This window comes from Prionailurus viverrinus, chromosome D4, assembly GCF_022837055.1.
Source record: "Prionailurus viverrinus isolate Anna chromosome D4, UM_Priviv_1.0, whole genome shotgun sequence".
Taxonomy (NCBI): domain Eukaryota; kingdom Metazoa; phylum Chordata; class Mammalia; order Carnivora; family Felidae; genus Prionailurus; species Prionailurus viverrinus.
Window position 1 is genome coordinate 76,955,892 of NC_062573.1, and position 21,544 is coordinate 76,977,435.

The 21,544-nt window shown below is 45.4% G+C and overlaps 1 protein-coding gene across 2 annotated transcripts in view; it reads right to left on the reverse strand.

Annotated features, from left to right (window-relative positions):
- The window catches only part of PGM5 (phosphoglucomutase 5), a 185,185-nt gene that overhangs the window by 42,308 nt on the left and 121,333 nt on the right, over window positions 1-21,544 (reverse strand). For both annotated transcript variants that reach the window (XM_047830922.1, XM_047830921.1), the window contains exons 8-9: window positions 13,477-13,612; window positions 9,325-9,508 (exon numbers count right to left, since the gene is read on the reverse strand). In XM_047830922.1, coding sequence (XP_047686878.1) covers window positions 9,325-9,508; window positions 13,477-13,612 — 320 coding nt within the window. The remainder of the gene's footprint in view (window positions 1-9,324; window positions 9,509-13,476; window positions 13,613-21,544) is intronic.

Sequence of the window (21,544 nt, forward strand, 5' to 3'; positions counted from 1 at the left end):
AGCAGAAGATTTGGATGGGACAGACATAGCTCTCCATGAAAAAAATTAACTAGAATGACCCATTTTTCTTTGTTTAAGTCATAGAGTTAGCTGCAAGCGTGAGTTCAAAAGTGGTTGAGCAGGGCAGCAGCTGGTCCACACCGCACCCTTATATAAATTGCAAACAGGAAGACAATTTATAGAAAAGCATCTTTCTTCTTGGCTGACCTAGACTTTGGCTTCTCCTCCCCCATTAGGCTGAGTGCCTTTGTGCAGTGCACTGACTGCACAGCCGTACCCATCTGCCCTACTTTTGGAGGAATTCTCATCTAGCCTTTTCACAACCAACCAGCACACGTTGAGACCAATCACTGCAAATAACTATTTGGGGGGAAATCAAGGTCAAATGACTTTGCAGGTGCGCTTTTAAAACACACATCCAGAAAAAACCACATTAGGTGATGAGAGGGCTTCTTGGAGAGTGAGGACTTAAAAGTTATCCAGATTCCAACCATCAAATTTGGAACAATGGAACTAGGTCACACATATCCCATTTCCCCGTGTCTTTGGCCAAAATGGCTGCTGATCCCTGTTCACTCAACACCAGCCCCAGTTCTGGGATATTTTGGATCAGACATACTTTACCCAGACAACAGGGGTCGCTTCCTCCCTGAGTTCCTGTGACAGTCTGCAGTTTTTTCCTTTAATAATTATGTTTCCCGGTGACAGTCACCCTCGTGACTGCAAACAGACATTGGTATTTCAGTAGGAAGTAACTGTGATGTTATTCATTCCAGAATGCTTGGATTCTTATCATACATCTTAGTGGGATTCTATCAGCATTTTAGAAGATAGTCCTAAAGCAATCAGCTTCTGTCAGGAGAAGGTACTTCATTATAATAAAACTCCAATGAATCAGAAGCAAAGGAGTAAGAACTTTAGAATGAGCCAGAAAGTGTCTCCCTCTTCCTATTTTCAAACCAGCCAACAAGTCCTTAATAAAGTAATGAATATGTGTTTGGTCTTTGGAAGACAAACAGGCAAAATCACAGGAAAAGCAACTGAAAAAATCATTTAAAAAAAATGGGGAGGGCACCTGGGCGGCTCAGTCAGTTAAGCACCCAACTCCTGATTTCAGCTTAGGTCATGATTTCATGGTTCGTGAGTTCGAGCCCCCGAATAGGCTCTGTGTGCACAGTGCAGAGCCTGCTTGGGATCCTCTCCCTCCCTCCCCTCTCTCTCTGCCCTTCCCCTGCTCACCTCTCTCTCTCTCAAATAAATAAACACTTAAAAAATATTTTTTTTTCAACATTTATTTATTTTTGGGACAGAGAGAGACAGAGCATGAACAGGGGAGGGGCAGAGAGAGAGGGAGACACAGAATCGGAAACAGGCTCCAGGCTCTGAGCCATCAGCCCAGAGCCCGATGCGGGACTCGAACTCACGGACCGCGAGATCGTGACCTGGCTGAAGGCGGACGCTTAACCGACTGCACCACCCAGGCGCCCCAACTTAAAAAATATTTTTAACCCATGGTTCTCAAGGTGTCCTACCAGAAGGCCCAAGTGTCTTTATTTAACAAAACTGCAGCGTTGTACAATGGGCACTGACACTGAGAATAACAATATTGTGCCACCCCGCTGAGAATGCTATGACCTATAGGAAATCCCAGTTCTTTATCTGGAAAGCCAAACAATGGTATAACGACATTAGATTAAAGAAAGGCATTTAGTCTGTCAAGATGGTCTTCCCCGGGCCGGCTCCCACTCATTCTTCAGGGCAAAGCTTAACTATCACCTCCCCAGAGCCCCTACCTGAGTACCGCCTACGATGCACTCCCAAGTAAGCGCTTTCCCTGTAATACCTTTCAATAAACTCTATAGTGATTACAAATCGCATGTCAGTTCGTCTCTCCTGCTAGACTGTCCTGTATGCTGGTGGATCTTTAACGTTTATTTATTTTTGAGACAGAGAGAGAAGAGCATGAACGGGGGAGGGTCAGAGAGAGGGAGACACAGAATCCGAAACAGGCTCCAGGCTCTGAGCCGTCAGCACAGAGCCCGACGCAGGGCTCGAACTCACGGACCGCAAGATCATGACCTGAGGTGAAGTCGGCCGCTCAACCGACCGAGCCACCCAGGCTGGTGGATCTTTAATGTCCCAGCAAGCTGCCCGGCATGTAGCAGGTGTTTGGTAAACATTCAATGGATGGATGAAGACACGAATGAATCACACTTCAACAATCTTCACTGTATCGTACTAAAGCAGGAAAGGGATAGATATTTATTATGCAGATTTTTTTTTCCAAAATCACAACTGGCAACGGAAAAAGGATTTTTTAACCCAGATGTAATCACAGGATACATGTAATGACAACACCTCACTTCCTAAATATTTCTGTTACTCAACAGAGAAGGACTATTTGTAAGTACTAACTTTCAGATTCAACTAAATCCTATAGGTGGGGTAACCAGCATGGCTGAAATGATTTCTTAAATTCTACTTCTGGATGCACGAACCTCACTCCAGCAAGCGGCATAGGATAGAGATAAGCTGTTCACGACAGCCTCTCAGTTGGTTCATTGATGAGGATGGGATGAAAGTTGAAGGTTGACCAGTTAACTCTAAATAGAGAACTCAGGGGCGCCTGGGTGGCTCAGTCGGTTGAGCGTCTGACTTCAGCTCAGGTCAGGATCTCGCAGTTCGTGAGTTCAAGCCCCGCGTCCGGCTCTGTGCTGACAGCTCAGAGCCTGGAGCCTGTTTCGGATTCTGTGTCTCCCTCTCTCTCTGCCCCTTCCCCACTCATGCTCTGTCTCTCTCTGTCTCTCAAAAATGAATAAACGTTAAACAAAAATTTTTTTTAAATAGAGAACTCAGTCCTGGCCCCCAGATTCTCCAGATGACATTTTTCAGTTCCCTTCATAGGATGCCTCCAGAAATATGCGCTTGGTAAACTTCTCTCTACCTGTTGGCCAGGGGTTCTTAGCACCACAGTATATATTAAAGCACTAAATGCCCGACTAAAATGTGATTTCAAGACTGCCAATTTACTTCCTTCATTATTTCTAAATACTGAGCAGATAAAGTGAAGACACCTTCCTGCATATTAAAATAACACCTCTAAAAGCAAATTGACTCTGCAAGCAAGCTTCAAAGTGTACTTTTTCTCTGAACTAATTTCAAATGGTTCTTTTTTTTTTTTTTCCAGGTTGAGGACACCATCAAAATGCTTCCACTCAGCCTGCACAACTCGAAGGGGGATTAATCAGCTCGGCGTTAGCCTGACATAATCAGATTGGATTTGGTTTTCCACATCAGCTAACCGGTATGCTTTGATTTACATCAGGTTTTTAAATATCAGCTGAACTGTGACTTGCAAATGACTTCAGCACTGGTGGAATTTCACGAGTTTTGATCTGGTTAAATGGAAATACAGGCGTGGGATGGGTGACGAAGAGAGACCTGGTTCCTCAAATTCCGCTCCTGGTGTCGAGGTTTCTCTCTTCAAAGTTAATTTTCACAGTACAGGGCGTGGTTCTGAACTGATGTCCACCCCAGTGGCAATATGCTGTCACTCAGTGCTGGTGCCCTCTGTCACGTTGTCCTTTCACGCTACCAGGACCGGGGGTATTCCTTCTATCACAGCTGGGAGAGTGTCGTAATGATGGGGGCACTGAGTGGTGACTCCAGAAGATTTTGGCCAGAAGGAAGATGTGGGGAGGATAAAGGTAAGAGGTAACCTGGGTACTAATGTTGTTGCTTGGGATGGCGATAGGTGAGGAAAAGAGAGAGTGCCTAGCACCATGGAAAACCTTGATGTTTGTACAATGAACTCATCCTTGAGGAAAGAGTGGGCCACCTGTCAAGCCTTAGGGAGGTACCTGCCCTTCCCTCAACTCTTCCCTTCCCCCAACTATATGCCTCTTAAATACAGTGGGAGCCTCTTAAGTTAGTCGGCCACTGGATTGAACTCCCTACTCTCATAGGAGCTACTGGCTTGTTTTTCCCACTCATATTTGAAGAAGGCATTATTACTCATTCATGTGACTCAATTTTACCTGACAATAAACAGAGACACATCCTCATGGGACAGGAGAGAATGAACCACAGTTGTTGAACCATGCCTCGCTAAATTGCTATTTCTAAATCAGAGTTCCTCTTGGGTCCTGTTTAATGGAAGACACACATCAACTTTCCTCTTGGTGCCCAACATCATGAAAACATCAGCCGCTTGGAGGCAGCCATAGTAAATTCCACGAGACCTGACAGGCGACAGGAAGGCCAGTGAGGTCCCTGGGAATTCATGTCAGGAGTTAAATACTTCGGGGGTGTCCTTCTTGCTCCTTAAATGGCCTCCACGTGGTCTCACAGGCAGGACAGACTTTCCTGAACATTTTCCACAGCAGTGAAGCAGATAGGGGGGGCAGGGCTTATCACCAGAACAGGATTTTAATTTCATTTTGGACGGAGGAGCATGTTTTCTTTATCTCTAGAGATATATGTGAAATGGGCTTTTCTTTTCCCCCCACGGTCCGTTTCCTGACTTTGACCCCAAACCAAGGACAAAAAGGAGACAGAGCTGTTTTTAAAACACTTTCTCTTTTCTGAAACCGAGTGGGATGGGAGAGATGGGGGAGGGGGAGACTTGGGGAAGGCAGAGAAACACGACTGAATCGATTCACAGATGACTCAGAAACTGAAGAGACCTTCCCATGTCTTCACACGACACCCTACAAAGTCGTACGCTGTTCGGTGTGCTTTTCCCCGCTTTTCTCATCAAACATGGCTCGTGAGATGTCAAAGTCGTTCTTTCCCAAGGATGCTCTTTGAACATAACTTATTTTAGTTAACCGTTTATTAGTAGTTACTGTGTGTCAGGGCTTTACCTGTATGATCTAAATCCCCCCATGGCTGGATGAGGGAGCCACAGTTATGATTCCTATTTTCACAGACAGGAAAGGCACAGGGAGGTTGAGAAACTTCCCAAAATCACCCAGCAAGGACGTGGCAGAGCTGATTCACTCCCGAGACTTTCTGATCTCGAGCCTGTACCCTTGAACACCACTCACACCCTTTCCTCCAAAGTTGAGGATTCTGGAAAGGGGGAAGCAACGGATATTTCTTGAATATCAAATGGATACCAGCCGCTGTGCCTGGGGCTTTACAGGACTTTCTCCTCCAACCTTCTCTGTGACCCTATATGGTATTTATCACCAGCATGCCACCCACCTGCCCCATCAAGTTAAGCGAAGTTAAGCGAAGTTAAGCAATACGCCCAAAGTCACAAACGCAGGCGACGACAAAGCCAGCCTTCAAGTCTATGTCTGTTTGCCTCCAACAGGACCCAACACCGGAGAGACCACAGTCCTCTGCCTCCCACAGCAAACGTTTGTTTGTCTGTATGGAGATCCAATCTCTTCTCTCTTAATTTTAAAATAGCACATCATTTGATAGATTAATTTGCAGCGTTCTCTAATCAGAAAGATAGTAACAGAAGTTGGCCAAAGTGTGCAGAAGTTGGAACCCACATACACAGCTGGCAGGAATGTAAAACAGTGTAATTTGCTTTGAAGACCATATGGCTGTTTCTTCGAAGGTGAAACTACAGTCACCATTTGACCTAGCGATGCCGCTCCTAGCCCTACGCCCAAGATAACGGAGAGCCTTTGCACGAAAACTTTACGTGAACGTTCACAGCAGCATTATTCATGACAGTCAAAAAAGTGGAAACGACCCAAATATCCGCAAGCTGACGAGTGGATAAACAAAATGTGGTCTAGCCCCATAATGGGACGTTATTCGTCAGGAAGAGTGAAATACTGACACACGGTCTGTTCTGCTTAGAGAAAGGAGCTAGTCACAAAAGACTACATGTTGTATGATTTCATTTGTGTAAAATGTCCAGAATAGGCAAACCCATAGACCCAGGAAGGAGACTGGGGATGGCCAGGGTTGGAAATGGAGATCACAGCTAAAGAGGACAAGTCTCTTTTGGGGGTGACGACAGTGTTCTAAGATGGACCGTCGTAATGATCGCACAACGTTATAAATCTACTACAAACCACTGAATTGTACTTTAAGTGGGTGAATTGTATGGAATGTAAATTACATCTCAATGAAGCTGTTCTACATTTATATTCGAAAACTGTTCCGTGAAAAAAGAAAAAAACAATTATTGTGCACTTGGTAGGCTCTCAAGAAAATAACTGCTGACTGAATGCCCCCACGTGCATTACGGCTATTTAAAAATAATACATGTTCATTTAAATTCAAGTATATCTTTTAGGAGTAGACACTGCCATTCTGCACCAACGTCATATGACTCGTGCCCCAGACTTAACCATCCCTGGAATCAAATGCTCAGAGGACTACGGACTTCCAGGAGTGCGGAGATGTGTGCCTCAGTGCTGGAAGTTTCCCAACAGTCCCAGGACACAGGAATTCCTCCTCTGCTCCAACAGAACCCAACTGCGATGCAAAAGAACCATCTGTGACTCACTGACAATGGTCATGCTGCTGAGTGTTAACTGTCTCCCAAAACCCTCAGGGAGCCAAACGCAGACCGACGGAGAAACTCCAGGATGACTTAGGGCCACCAATTGATAAACAGTCACTGGGGTCCTGGAAACTGGGAAGATGAACAACGACCTTCCTTTGTTTCTAGAGAAACTCCCCAGAGCAGCTCCTGGTAGCATTTACTATTTACGGCCACATTTGAGCTAATATGAAAGAGCATGGAAAGAAAAAAAAAAAAAAGTTCCAGAGTAAAAATGGAAACCAGTGTTCGGGGTTGCAGGGGAGGGGACAAGGAATAAAGAGAGATCTACACGTGAGATCTAGCTGAGGAATTATCCTGATAGGAACTGTAAAAAGGGTCAAGAAGGGAAGGATACAAATGTGCACGGATGAAGGAACAAGGTAGAGTGTTAGTGAATTTAACAGCAAAACAAATTAGCTCAACAGACAAGCTTCTCCTGAGCAGATTAAGTCCAGGACCTAGTGTTGCCTAGATAATCCTTTCAGGGAACAGTTTTCAAACCTTCCTCGTCAGGGAACAAAATCCTCCCAAGAATAATTTAGAAAGCACATATTTTACGACTCTGGAATTCTACATGAGCCTTGGATTTGTGAAAAGTTTGTTCTGAGGTTCCTTTGAAAAATGGAAGTAGGGGGGCCCCTGGGTGGCTCGGTCGGTTGAGCACCGACTTCGGCTCGGGTCATGATCTCACAGCCCGTGAGTTCGAGCCCCGCGTTGGGCTCTGGGCTACAGCTCAGAGCCTGGAGCCCGCTCCCGATTCTGTGTCTCCTTCTCTCTCTGCTCCTCTCCCACTCAGGCTCTGTTTCTCTCTCAAAAATGAATATATGTTAAAAAAAAAAAAAAAAATTTTGAAAAAAAAAAAAAAAAAAAAAAAAAAGAAAAATGGAAGTAGGAAATATGGTGCAAAACTGGAAAAGATTTATCTGAGACCTAGAGGCTCCAAGGTCCCACCCATGTGCTGGGCTCCTGACCTCACATCTCCGGAGATTCATTAATGTTATTTTGGAGATGATGCAATCCCGTCCACCAGAAAGCATCCTCGTGTGGAACACAACACAACTACAAAAAATGTAGCGTATACTTCTTGTAGAAAGGATAGCTAGGAGCCTTGTGTATTTTATTTCATCGCATTTTTTTTTACGTTTATTTATTTATTTTGAGAGAGAGGGCAAGCGTGCACAAGCAGGTGAGAGGCAGAGAGAAGGAGCGACAGAATCCCAAGCAGGCTCTGCACCATCAGCACGGAGCCCGATGTGGGCTCGAACTCACAGAACGTGAGATCATGACCTGAGCCGCGACTGAGAGTCAGATGCTTAACCGACTGAGCCACCCAGGCACTCCACTTCCATCACGTTTCTCAAACAGCTCTGTGAGACAGACATTTTACAGATGAGGAGGAGACTGTGGCTCAAGGAACTTTCCAGAAGTCCTATAGCTGGTAAGTGGGACAGCGATAGGATTTGATCCTGGGTCTTCCAACTTCTTGACCATTCTTATCTTCACTACCCTACACCTTTCCAAAGTAAAACTGCAAACAATTTGTCCAGCCTCAGAAGGCCTTCTAGAATAGAAAACTGATCACATTTTAATAGAGATGAAAGATCACCATGAGACTCAGCAGACCAGAGGGAGAATTCCAAGAAAGTAACAGGGGAGCATCAGGCTTTGGAACATCTGCAAGTCGGGGACCTTAGGACAAGGACGATGTGCGAACTATTAGTCAAAATAAAAATATCAGTAACCACCAGTATATCCAGTCCCCCAAACCCTATAGCTGCTGGTTTATTTTGTTGTCTGTATTTACTGAAGAATAACAATGAAGAAGAATGAAGAAGATAAGAATTTGGGATTTTATTTTTTTTTTAAGTTTTTTTTTAAACACTTTTTTTTTAATGTTTATTTATTTTTGAGACAGAGAGAGACAGAGCATGAACGGGGGAGGGTCAGAGAGAGGGAGACACAGAATCTGCAACAGGCTCCAGGCTCTGAGCTGTCAGCACAGAGCCCGACGCGGGGCTCGAACTCACGGACCGCGAGATCATGACCTGAGCGAAGTCGGCCGCTCAACCGACTGAGCCACCCAGGTGCCCCAAGAATTTGGGATTCTAGAGCGGAACTTTCCTTAACATCGCTCGGTGTCTTATCTGGGCTGTCCATGTTAAAATGTGCACCCAGCGTGGTCAGTTTTTGCCCTAGCCGAGAAATAAACAAAGCCTAGGAGAAAAAATGATTGTAATAGTGGTCACCTTCTCTTACACGATCCACAAAGATGAGACCGGAATAGAAGCTGTTGATTTTGTCAGTTTATCTTTTGTAGCAATTCTCCACCACAAATCTTCCTTTTGGACGCTGTGGGGCATACTGTCCAACTGTTTCTTCCCCTAGGAACCCATCGGGCTAAGCTCCTACTGCTCTTAATGGCATACGGTAATAAAAGGTGAAACATCCCTGCGCTTGGGAGCCCCGAGGAAAAGGGGTATTTTGCTCTTGGAAACGTTTCTGAATCTCTGATGGCCACCAGACGGACAGCCGGCGGGCTGCAAGCATTACCGAAGGAGATATTGGGTCTGTATCTATGTGTGGTATTGGTCTGTCAGTTACGAGTAGAACGAGCCCTGGACAGACAGTCAAGGCCCTATGTGCCACTGTGCCCTCTGCCACTGACCAGGTAGGTAACCTTCACCAAGGTTGCAGGGCTCTCGTGTGTATCAAAAAGCACTCAGAGTAGATGATTCCCAAAGACCTCTCCAGCTAGAGGACACTTTGGCTCCTGGCTTTGCCTGTTCGGGTAATTTGCTGGCAAGTACCTGTTTCTTGGTCACGGTGCCATCCACGGGGTCCACGTACTCAAAGCAGTCTGTCTTTGCCACGCTGTAGACGTGGTTCCCCACGGCAAACTGCTGGCCGATGAAGGACTTGTCTGTGACCAGGGCCTCCAGGTCCCTCATGATGTAATACGTCGCCTTGGGCTCTAGGCCCTCATAGTCAAACCTGGTGAGGGAAGGCAGGACACAGGGTGAACACAACCCTAATCGGAGGGCCAGAAACTCGGTGGACATCTCATCATTGGTTTTGTTTTCATGGAAGAGCCGCACAGAAAAGCACCCCAGACCTGTCCCCATGCCCTTCTACCTGGCTTTTACAATCCAACCCTGGTTCCACCCCCTACCTGCTACCTGGCCCACATAATCCAGGCCCTATACAGTAGCCAGAGTCATCTTGCAAAAATAAAGTCAAGTCACGTCCTTTCTTTTCAATCCTTCCCCAGTGCCCATCACACGGAGACCAAGACTCTAACCACAGACCACGAGGCACTGGGGGATCCGACTCACCCACCCCCTGGAATCTGTCCCCCCTCTCACACTCGTTCACCATGCTACAGCCACATGGGCCTCCCCTCCAGGCCTCTGAGACACTTTGTCCTTTCCTGCCTTTGGGCCTTTGCTCTTGTTCTTTGTTCCTTCAACCCGGTATATTCTTCCCCTTGAACACCTAGCACATTCTCGTCCACCGCTTTTCAAACTTAGCGTCACCTCCAGAAAGTGACCTTCTCCGACCATCCGTCTAAGATGCTGCCTTCCATGTCTCCCTCTCTCTCGTTGGTCTTTATGTTTTCTTTTGGTAGCGATCCCAGTCTGCATTTACTGTGTTTGAAATGTTTGTTTACTTCTTATCTGCCTTTGCCCACGAGAAGCACAAGCTCCAGGAGAGCAGAGACCTTATCTGTTTTGTTCTCCACTGCTTCTAGTAAGTAGTAAGTGTTTTCTTTCTCTTTCTTTATTTCTTTCTTTCTTTCTTTCTTTCTTTCTTTTTTTCTTTCATTTATTTATTTTTTGAGAGAGACAAAGAGAGAGAGCAGGGAAGGGGCAGAGAGAGAGGGACAGAGAGAATGCAAGAAGGTTCCACGTTGTCAGCGCAGAGCCTGAGATGCAGGGCTTGAACCCACCAACCATGAGATCATGACCTGAGCTGAAATCAAGAGTTGGACGCTCGACTGACTGAGCCACCCAGGCGCCCCAGTAGTAAGTGTTTTCTAAGTAGTGGGATGAAAAATTCGAGGAAGGGAAGGGAGAAAGGAAGGAGGGAGAAGAATCCAGGGAGGTCAAGAAAGAAGGAGGAAGGGAGCTCCGCGTACCATAAAACTCTCTTGGAAACTTGGAAGAGATAGCACAATTGTTCCATCAAAAAAAAAAAAAATCCTCCTAGCCAAGAACATCAAATGTAACAATGGGGCTGGAAAGTGATTAGAAAAAAAAAAAGACTAAAATAACACCTATCTCATTTGTTTTTGTGGTGTTTAAATACTATAATGCACATCAGGTAGGTGGTCCAGTGCCAGACATCATTTGCTTAAAACTATTAATTGATTTTATTCTTAGTAACTATCGCAAAGGGTCTTGCCCAATGGTGGACAGTCTTGACCGAGACCTAATGGCACATCCAGGGGGATCTGTTTAAGAAAGAAGCCCTCAGACGTGCAACTTTGCACAATTGGCTATGGTGGGATCTCCGATTGGGTTCTGTGTAACACAGGGACAGGGTGGGAGTTCTCAGTGAGCTGAAAGAAGGAACACGAATCATCGTTACTGTTTTTCCTTCACCCAAGATCTTTCAAGGCTTTAAGTAAACAGCAGGGTATTAGCCAAAATGGAAAACATGGAATGATGCCATTTCTAGCAATGAGTCCTCTGTCCCTGTATCTCTTTCTTTTATTCTCTCCCTCCTATACAGCTGTGTCCTCCCCGCCCTCAGAAACAAAACAACCAGGAACTCTCTCGGAACATTCTCAGCAGTGAATGTGTACTGAGCCTAAATTCTCTTTGAAGATAGTCTTTTGGGGGGGAAGATGAAGACCGAGCCAAGCAGAGAGGGGCATGGAGATGGGATAAGAGGGTTTATTAGGATACCAGAGAGGCACTGGAAGAGATTTCGAAGTTGAGGAAACCCACTACTGTGACAGATCACATTCAAGTCTATGGCTGAGGTCATCAGACCAGCCTGCCCGCCTGCCCAAACGTTCACAGGCAAGCAGACTCCAGCACCCCATACCTGCCCTACGGCCGACAACCCCCTCTGACCACCAGAGGAACACAGCTTCAAGGGAGGACATCTTTCAATGGAGAATTCCTTCTGGGGTCCACTCGTATGAGGCAAATCCGTCTGGGTTCTCACATACGACTTCAGGCTCAGAAACAGTTAAGCCAAAGTTGTTTTTATTTTCTCCTCCCCACCAAAAAACACAACAAAACAAACAAAAAACAAAACAGCTAGAAGTCATTCTGTTTCACAACCTGCATTTGCTAGACCCTGAAAAAAAAAAAGGGTTTACTTTTCATTCTACCTAGTCTCTCCTCCCTTTTCCTTTATCTCTGTGATCTTTTTGGACAGAAATCTGAAACATAATTCAATGTCCTACAAGAATTTAAATCTCCATCGCATTAGATTCTCTAATATGGTATTTGTTATGAAAAAAGTAATTATCATGTAAGCTCTTGGCCACACACACACACACAAAAATGAACCGTATTATAAATACACTTATCATAACACCATGTCTTCAAAACCCTGGCAGAGAGCTAGATAATCATTGCACGAATTATGAGGCACACATCCCCAACTCAGAGTGATCTCACTAAGCCAGAGGCTGGCAATCATAACATAGTTTATCAGGTTGGGCTTTTTTGGAACGGCTTCATGCAATAGAAAGCCTTGCTGTGCCAATTAGTTCCTTGGTATGCCAAAAAGGCCCACAACAATCAGGATTTTTTGGCACTTGTTAGAAACACTGGTAAGTAAAACACATTCCCACCTGCCTTGAGAGTCTTTGTTTTATAGTACAAGGAATAATTTGAGGCGGTTTTCAGGCGATTACAACCTCTGCCTTCTTAACTGGACACGAACAAAGACGGTTATAACACTGTCAACTGTTCCCAGAGCACCAAGATCCTTTAGATTGTAAGGAATCCTATCACAGGCTTTCTTATTCTCTGATATTTATCTAGCTAAATGACTTCTGAAGACAAGAAACAATCACCTTATAAGGCAAGTCTAGAGCTTTCTTTCTGTTCCTTAAGCTCTTGAAACGTAACCAAACATCCCAAGTAGTTAACTATTCATAAACAAAGCAAATGAGCCACAATTTCTGTTTTCAGTACATTGTCTCTGAGAATACTCAAGGATTCCCTTGCCCCATTCCCAGGTTCTCCATAGTTAACAGCCGTTTCTGCCACTGCTTCCCCAAATCCACAGCTTGGCACTAGGTACACAAACCTAGCACATCTAGGGACACATATCTAGCAGGCAACCTTGCAGCCAGAAGACTGTGACCCCTCACCTACTTCAAAAACAGGAAAGCGATAGAGGCTCCCAACACTGAGTGCTCAGCCATTGACCTTCTCCCTTCCTCCCTCCCAGGGTTGCACTTCCGTTTTCTGTATCTCTTTCCACAGGGACAAACTTTTAGCAAAATCTGGGGCTCCTGGACCATGTGGCCTCTTCAGAGGGAACCAGCTCAGGCACCTTAGACGTTGTTGGGACCATTAGTGGGAAAACAAGGCAGAGGGAAGGAGAGGATCACAGAAGCATTTTAACCTTCACAGCTTTGATCTCTGCCTCCCTGCCTTGATAATTATGGGTGGAGAACCAACAAGGAAAGTCCCTGATCGGATTATACAACTCTCTTGGGCACCAAAGGACTTTTAAGGCTCTGCAGTTCAGATTCCCTCTTGGGATGGCTGCCCACTTTATAGACACTGATGAAAAGATTACAGAGGAAGGTCACTAAGGGAGGGGACACTTGTGCCTTCCAGTTTGGGTGTCCTTGACATGACCCCCAAGCACCTATCAGGGGCTCCAGCCCCCACGTTCCTCAGATTGTCCTGAAAGATGCCTCCTTCTTATGGTTCTAGCCCACCAGTTTTCCTTAACAATAGTCCCCCGAGCGTCCTTACCCTTCTCACCTGCAATAATAGTGGCGGCCGAATTTGGCCCAGTGATCTCGGACAATTTCCTCCACACTCTGCTTCCGGGCAGCCAGAATGGAAAGCCAGACCAAGACCGCCCAGAGGCCATCTTTTTCCCGGAGGTGATCAGAGCCTAAGGGAGAAAGAAATATGTTGCTGAGGATTTGTTCCTGGGGAAAAAGTAAAATCTCAATGAACTATCAAGACCAGTTAGCAATGGGATGTTGAAATGGTTGGGCATATTTATCCATCGTGATAAATATACGTCCCACGATAGCCTTGCGTTTCCAAAAACAGCCAACAGAAATTCAAATAACATAAAATAACATCAGAAAATAAACTAAATTCCTGGACGTTGTTAAAAGTACCAAAGAGCCAAGCTGAGATTACGTTTGCCCAATGGGATTGCTCACTCGGTAGATATTTGGTGGCCCTTACAATACACCAACCATTGGTCTAGGTGTTAGGGACAGAGCAGTGAGTAAGATAGCTCGTTACTCGCAAAGCTTGAATTCATGTGGGTAGAGACAGGCAACAGAGACATAGACAAGAGAACAGATGCATTAAATAAGGACAAGGGCGATGAGAAAAATAAACTGAGTGATGGCGTCACATCTACGACAGCAGCAAGAATTGCTTGATCTAGAGTAGTAGTTTATCTATAGTAGGGCTAACAGTGGCGTCCCCAAAAGATGTGTTCACCCAGAACCTGTGAATGTGACCTTATCTGGGGAAACGGTCTTGCAGATATAATTAAGGATATTGAGATGAGATGATCCTGGATTATCCAGGTGGAACTTAAATCCAATGAAAAGTGTTCCTAGAAGAAGAGAAGACACAGACAGGAGAAATTCAAAGGAGCGGGTCACATAAAGACAGAGGCAGAGATCGGAATTACGCTACCCTAAGCCAGGGAACGTACGCAGCCATCAGAAAGAAGCAAGGAAGGATTCTCCCCTAGGGCCTTCAAAGGAAGGATGACCCTGCCAACATCTTGATTTTGGACTTCTAGCCCCCAGTGAGACAGTAAATTTCTGTTGTGCTAAGCCACCCCGTCTGTGAGACTTCACGACGGCAGCCTTAGGAAATGAACACAGAAGGTCTTCGTCAGCTCCGCGGAGGTGATGACATCTGGGCGGACACTTGAGAAGGAGTCAGCCATGCTGAGAGGTGGGGACAAAGCGTTTCAAGCCAAGGGACAGCAACCGCAAAGTCCCTGATGCAGGAATAAACTGGGAGGCTTGATCCTACCGGCTACGCTATAGAAAGAGAGGCAGTCTGTACTGTGGCATTCACAAGAAAGAGAAGCGCCAGCTAAACAGGTAACTTTCTACCCAAAAAGAACCAGGTGAATGTGCGAGAGGCCCACGGAAGCACTTGTCTATTGGCCAGCTCGAAGCTCTGATTCCTTAATACGTACCTGGAGGCAGATTGCTCTCAACTATTCATATAATTTCATCCTCTGACACTATCAACAGCAATATCGTAAGAAAGGGGACCGGGACCAGGGGGAGGACCATCTCTTCTTACAGTAGAGCGATGAGAATGGACAACAGCACTCTCAGGTTTCAGGGCCATGAAAACACGTACGGAAAATCAAAAAGGAAGACCCGATGTGCCAGAGCTATTTAAACCTTGGAAAGAGAATGAGATAATATGTCCGTTGAGTTAGACACTCGTGACAACTTCTCAACGGAGCTATGAGCCGTTTACTCGTCTCGTTACGTTTGCAGTGGTAAATGTTAAATGCGTTTCCTTGAGAAGAAAAACATACAACCTTGAGAGGGCAGTGAAGATATTTAAAGGGAAAAACGATCATTGTTCGGTTCTTTCCTACATGCTGATCAATAATCTGCTGATGACACTTTTAGGTTGCAGCTGCTTCTAGGGTGAGAGGAGCCGAGGCGTGAATCATCACGCCGCGGCAAGCGGGGGGCGGAGGGGGGTACTCTGGTCTTATCTAGCAAACTCTTCACGCTGCTACAAAAATGGAAGAAGTCTGGAAGATGCTGGGTTAGCTCCATGGCTCAGTGCCAAAAAAAACAAGTCGAGGAAACCCTGCCCAGTGGGATCATTTCAAAACCTTTTGTCCTTTTATAGCTGAAAAATCACTTTTATTTACTGGCTGGAGAAAAATACTCTTTTGTTTTCAAACATGGGCTCCGCATACCTTGCATTTCCAGCTGGATTACGGTACCTGGAGATGGAACCATTAGATACTATTAACTCAGTAAGATAAGATGTCATAATTTATGAGAAGAGACATAAAGTTCTTCTAGCAGGATTGGAAAAGAAAAAAAAAAAAAAAAAAAAAACCTACCTCAACCATTTGTAGCCAACTTCATACTAGATGGTGAGTTGGCTTGGATAGCCTTGCCTGCAAGTTAAACATTCGCCAAAATTCATCAGGGCCAACGATCTAGTAAAACGAACTGTGCTCTTTGTAGCTCTTTGAGGTGGGGAGAGAGACACTGATGATGTTGCAATTATACGTGTTTCCTCTGGATGCTCATGGGATGCTTTGGAGAGGGTTTGGGGGATACAACCCTCCTTTTGATAATTCCTTAAAGCAAATGAACTATAATGCCATATCAGTGACAGGTAAATTAAACAAGAAATACAGATAACACACAGGTATCAAACGGTTTTCTGAAACCCCACCATAAACAGGGTAAAAACAGAGGGGAGAAATGTTCCCACTGCTTACTTATAAGTACACTAGTGTACTTCATATTTGAAAATATTTTATGAGTCAATGAGAAAAAGAGAAATCCCAACAGGTAACCGTGTGGAAGGGCAGAAATGAGCAATTTTTAAGAGAAAAATACTGACAGTTAACATCTGAACAAACGGTCAGTCTCGCTGGAGTCAAAATCCACAAAATGGGGTAATGTTCGGGGACTGTCAAATGAGCAAAGACCAGGGGAGGGGGAATAACAGCAAAGAAACCGTGTAAATGTGTACAGTTGGAAAGAATAATTTGGCAATAGGGGCGCCTGGGGGGCCCAGTCGGTTAAGCGTCCGACTTCGGCTCAGGTCATGATCTCACGGTCCGTGGGTTCGAGCCCCGTGTCGGGCTCTGTGCTGACAGCTCGGAGCCTGGAGCCTGCTTCGGATTCTGTGTCTCCCTCTCTCTCTGCTCCTCCCCTGCTCTCACTCTGTCTCTCTCACTCTCTCAAAAATAAATAAAGATTAAGAATAGTTTGGCAATAATAATCAAGAGTCTTAAAGTATCACCCAACTTTGGACCCAGCTATTCTTTTTTTTTTTTTTCTACCCTTCAGTCACAAGGACATTTGCTAAAGCAGCTAAGAGAGGAAAATTGGAAAAAAATAAATGCTAATTGTTAAACACCAGGGTAATTGTGGAGAATCCATCCAAAAATTTATTGTGCAAAGAAGTGAAGAAGAAAGAAGGATGCTCATCCAATTCTCACAAATGGAAAAAATCGGTTTACCAAGAAGGAATATTCGGTATATTTTTGTAGAAAAATGTTTGTAGATATGTCTATGGGTATGTGTACAGGTAAAGGAGAGTATGACCACCAAACCACTGACAGTGGTTATCTTCCAAGTGGTAGAATCGCAGGTGTTTTCTTCTTCTGTCCTATTTCCACAATAAACATGTATTTTTTCATTATAAGAAAAAAATAAACTTTTTCAGTTTTTGGTGGTATGTAGAAATGCACATTTGAAGCCGTTCACTTCCATTTATGAAAGAGCTACTTGGGATATTAAAGGGATCGCTACCCCTTATGAAGAGGTGATGAGCTTTGAACCTATCAATCATCCCATTTCTTCCGGTGAGTACTAGTGTTTTATTTACTTTTTTAATTTTTTAATGCTTATTTATTTTTGAGAGACAAAGCGTGGGGGGGGGGGGCGCAGAGAGAGAGAGGAGGCAGAGACTCTGAAGCAGGCTCCAGGCTCTGAGCGCTCAGCACAGAGCCCAACATGGGGCTCAAACTCACAGACTGTGAGATCACGACCCAAGCCAAAGTCGGACGCTTAACCGACTGAGCCACCCACGCACCCCAAGTAATAGCTTTTTAGAACACAGAGACTGACTACGACCATCTTCCATGGGGGTCTCACAGGACTCGAATCAGAAGTGTCCTGTAAGGTTTTAGTAACTACCAGAAAGTAGGGACGGGCAAGGGGGTGTGAAGCTGAACTGTCCACCTTGGCCTTGGGGAAAGCTGCAGAAGCTTAGTTTTGAGCCTACCTTCAACCTCACAGCAAAAGGGAATGAAAAGTACAGGGAGTTGCCACACAAACACAACATTCCCCACTATCACCAATCCCATTCCGGTGGGACATTTGTTATAACTGTTGAACATACACTCATGCGTTACTATCACCTGAAGTCCATAGTTAATGCTACGGTTCGCTCTTGGCGAACATTCAATGATTCTGAAAAACATGGCAAACTACTAATCTTTCTGCCGTCTTCATAGTTTTGCATTTTCCAGATTATCACACAGTTGGGCTCACACAGAATGGAGCCTCTGGAGTCTGGCTTCTTGCACTAAATAATATGCATTTAATGGGGGTGCCCACGTGGCTCAGTCAGTTAAGTGTCTGACTTTGGCTCAGGTCATCATCTCACGGTTAGTAAGTTCAAGCCCCACATCGGGCTCTGTGCTGACAGCTCAGAGCCTGGAGCCTGCTTCGGATTCTGCGTCTCCCTCTCTCTCTCTGCCCTCCCCCCACCACCCACCACTTGCTTTCTCTCTTTCTCTCTCTCAAAAATAAATAAACATTTTAAAAATATGCATTTAAGGTTCCTCCAAGAATGTTCATAGCTTGACAGCTCATTTCTTTTTAGCACTGAATAATAACAGTACAATTTTTGAAACCTGCTTCCTCTAGAATCCTGGCCTCCTGGTTGAGGACCTTACCAGGAGCTTTGAGCCATATTCCCAAAGCCCTAGGTATCGCTCGCCTAGCCTTCATCCATCCAGGCCAGCCCAGCCCAAAGCCCAGAGAAGCAGCCATCCCCACCTGGATACCAGAAGGAGGGCGCTCAGCTCTTTCCCACCAGGCCTCCAGCAAAAGTTGGTACAAAAAAAGATGTGTGTTTGTTTTTTTCTCATCAGAAATCTCCCTATCCCCCCGCCACCCAAATTCAACTTTGCATTTTCTCAGCTTTAAAACTGTAATTACTTTGAGCCAGGCAGTACACGGGTAAGTATAGAGGCCTCACAAGAGGAAAGGGGAAAACAAAGAGAGAACTCAATCATCTCAAAGGAATTTTTTTCAAACGGAAATCCCAGCCCGGGCAAATCAACTCACTAAAACATCACACGTGTTGCCAACAGATCAAGTCATTTCAGCTGAGACTCAGATCAGGAAAGTCTGAGTTTGTCAATTAGGAAAATATAAATCATTTTGCACCTGTTGCAGGCCCCAAGCTGGAACAGGGGTTAGTGATTCTGTATCCCGGCTGCACATCAGAATCACCTAAAGAACTTCTGGAAAATAGCAGTGCTCGGGCCTCATTCCAGGCCATTAAAATTAGCATTTCTAGCAATGGGATCCAGGCATCAGGATTTTTTTTTTCAAGTTCCTCGGGTGATTCTCACGGGCAGCCAGGGTTGAGAGCCTCTGCTCTAGAAGAAGAGTGGTCAGAATAGTTCTATATGAGGGACACATTGCTTAGGGGTAGTGAATTAAGCCTCTCCCTCTTTTTGTTCAACTATGGTGACGAAGAAAGAGGCCACCGGTCTATAGTTCAGGGGATGCCACTGGCCTTGCTCAAGCGGGTGGCTTTTGCTGGACTCGGCTTCAGTATTATGCCTCCTCTCTGCCCTTTTTGTCTGAAAAACTTATGAGGGTTTTGCCAACTTCGGGGTCACCAACGCATCCCCGTTTGCCTGGGACTCTACCGATTACAAGAGTAAATGTCCCACATCCCAAAAAACCTCTGAGCCCTAGGTGCACCAGGATGGTTGGTCACCTAATAAGAAAGGCCACTTGCTCAAAGGGGTCCCTGGTGGTTTTGGGGATTGGTGCAGGTTCAGCACCTGCCATAGCACACGCAGTTCGTGGAACCAGAAACGACGACGGGAGGTATGTGTGCACTGGCTTTTGAAGGAGGATTACAAAGCGGATTCCATTCCATTCTTAGAAGAGAACAGCAGAGCACCAAGCACCATCTATACTCAGTACCTTCCTTCACACATCGATGAGCTGATTTCCACGACTGAGTTGCTCTTTTTACAAATAAGAGATGACGGGTAGGCCATTTGTACGAGGTCACACGGTAACTAAGGGGTGAAAACAAGACTCAGACCTGGGCAGTATGGCTCTCCCGCTGATGGGTTTCACTGCCACCAGAAAGTCCAGGAACGACGGTGGTCCTTGGGGGCTGCAACACAGCAGGGGAAATGCCCCACACGGCTGAGGCAGAGGCAGACCCTCTGAAGATACGGGACACAAACACGCACCTCTTCCTTCTCACACTAGAGAGTCAGGGAAAGTTGCCAATTTCCCTTTGCTTTTCTCCTCTTATCAATTCAGCCTTTCCATTTATGGATGCAGTTTTCACTCATTTGCAGTGAAATTCTTCCCATCCTCTTTTTATCCACCAAAGACAAGGGTTTGTCTTTTCTAAAGAGGGTGTTATGAGGCAAAACGGGGAGACACCCTTTGCAGGTGAATGGGAGATTTGAAAACATGCCATAGAACTGGGACAGGTTGGTTTTGGGGGGCTGGTGTTGTTTGTCCCCCCCCCCCCCCGCCATGTTTCAAACCACTTACATTCAGCTTTTCACATCTTGCCAAAAAGCGAGGCTCATGGAAAAATCATCACTTTTCCATGATTAAAAATGGATGCTTTTTAAAAGCAAATGCTCTAAAATTTCCACCAATTGGAGAACAGCACAACTCTTCCGTGTATAAGCCAGTCAGGATATATATCTGCAGTATACAAGAGCCAGCTGTCAGCTCAGAAAGGTGGGATGGCAGTAACTGGCAGATGCAGAAAGAGCTGTGGCCAACCCAGATCCCCACCAATAATGTTATCTAGCAATATATTTGATGATGACAATGATGATGATGACGACGAGACGACAATGACAGTGTTTGATACAAATATACTGTAGGGCATTTGACTAATATCCTGATCATGGCAATACCCAGTAGGCCCCTTGAGGGAAGGGACTGTGTCTGAAATTACGCATCACTCTCTGAGCCCTGGCTCATAGAAGGTATGAAGTAAATATTCATTGAATGAATAAATGAATGACCGAGTGAGACCCTAGTATGTAGCTTGATCTAATTCATCGGATTCACTCCTCACTAAAAGTAGCTAGCTAGCTAGCAGAAACCGGAGTGCTACATTGGAAAAAAATGTCACAGATCATCCCATTGAAAAACTGAGGCCCAGAGAAGCTAAGCCATCTGTGTAAGGCAGTTCCACCCCACAGAGGGGGAGTCGAGACTGAAGCCAGGTCTTAATTCCTGGTGCGGTGCTGCTCCCATGACACCGCTCTCCCAAGTCCCCTGACATTCATGCCATCCCCATCTAAAAGAATAACCACATGGGAGTAAATGACGCCTCTGCATTTCCTTAAACAGGGACAGCAGGGTACTATGGAGCCAGTGAGTTTGGGTTTGAATGCTGACTCTGTCAGTGTTATCTTGGCCATTGGCTTTTGGCTTGATCTTCTTCCCTAAACCTCAATTACTGTATGGTCTCCACTTCATCGTTGAGAAATCTCAGTGAAATAATGTATAGGAGGTCCTAAGCATGGCATCTGTCACTTAGGAGGTGCTGAAGAAATAATAGGTATTAGCAAGCACTATTTCATTAACATGTGCCCCGAGGCAGTCAAGCCATCCATCCCAGAGGAGGCGAAAGCATTAACAATATGGTGGCTGGTCAGCTGACACAATTCCCTCACATGAGCACAGAAGCACAGGAAGGTAAGGCACAGTGGGATCTGCTAACTCATACATCCCACCCTCTTTCTTTGTCACCAGTGCTCATGAAAACAACACAACTCGCCGGGAACTACTCTTTGACAGGTCACAAGCTGAACCAGAAATTTCTCCAGAGGGTT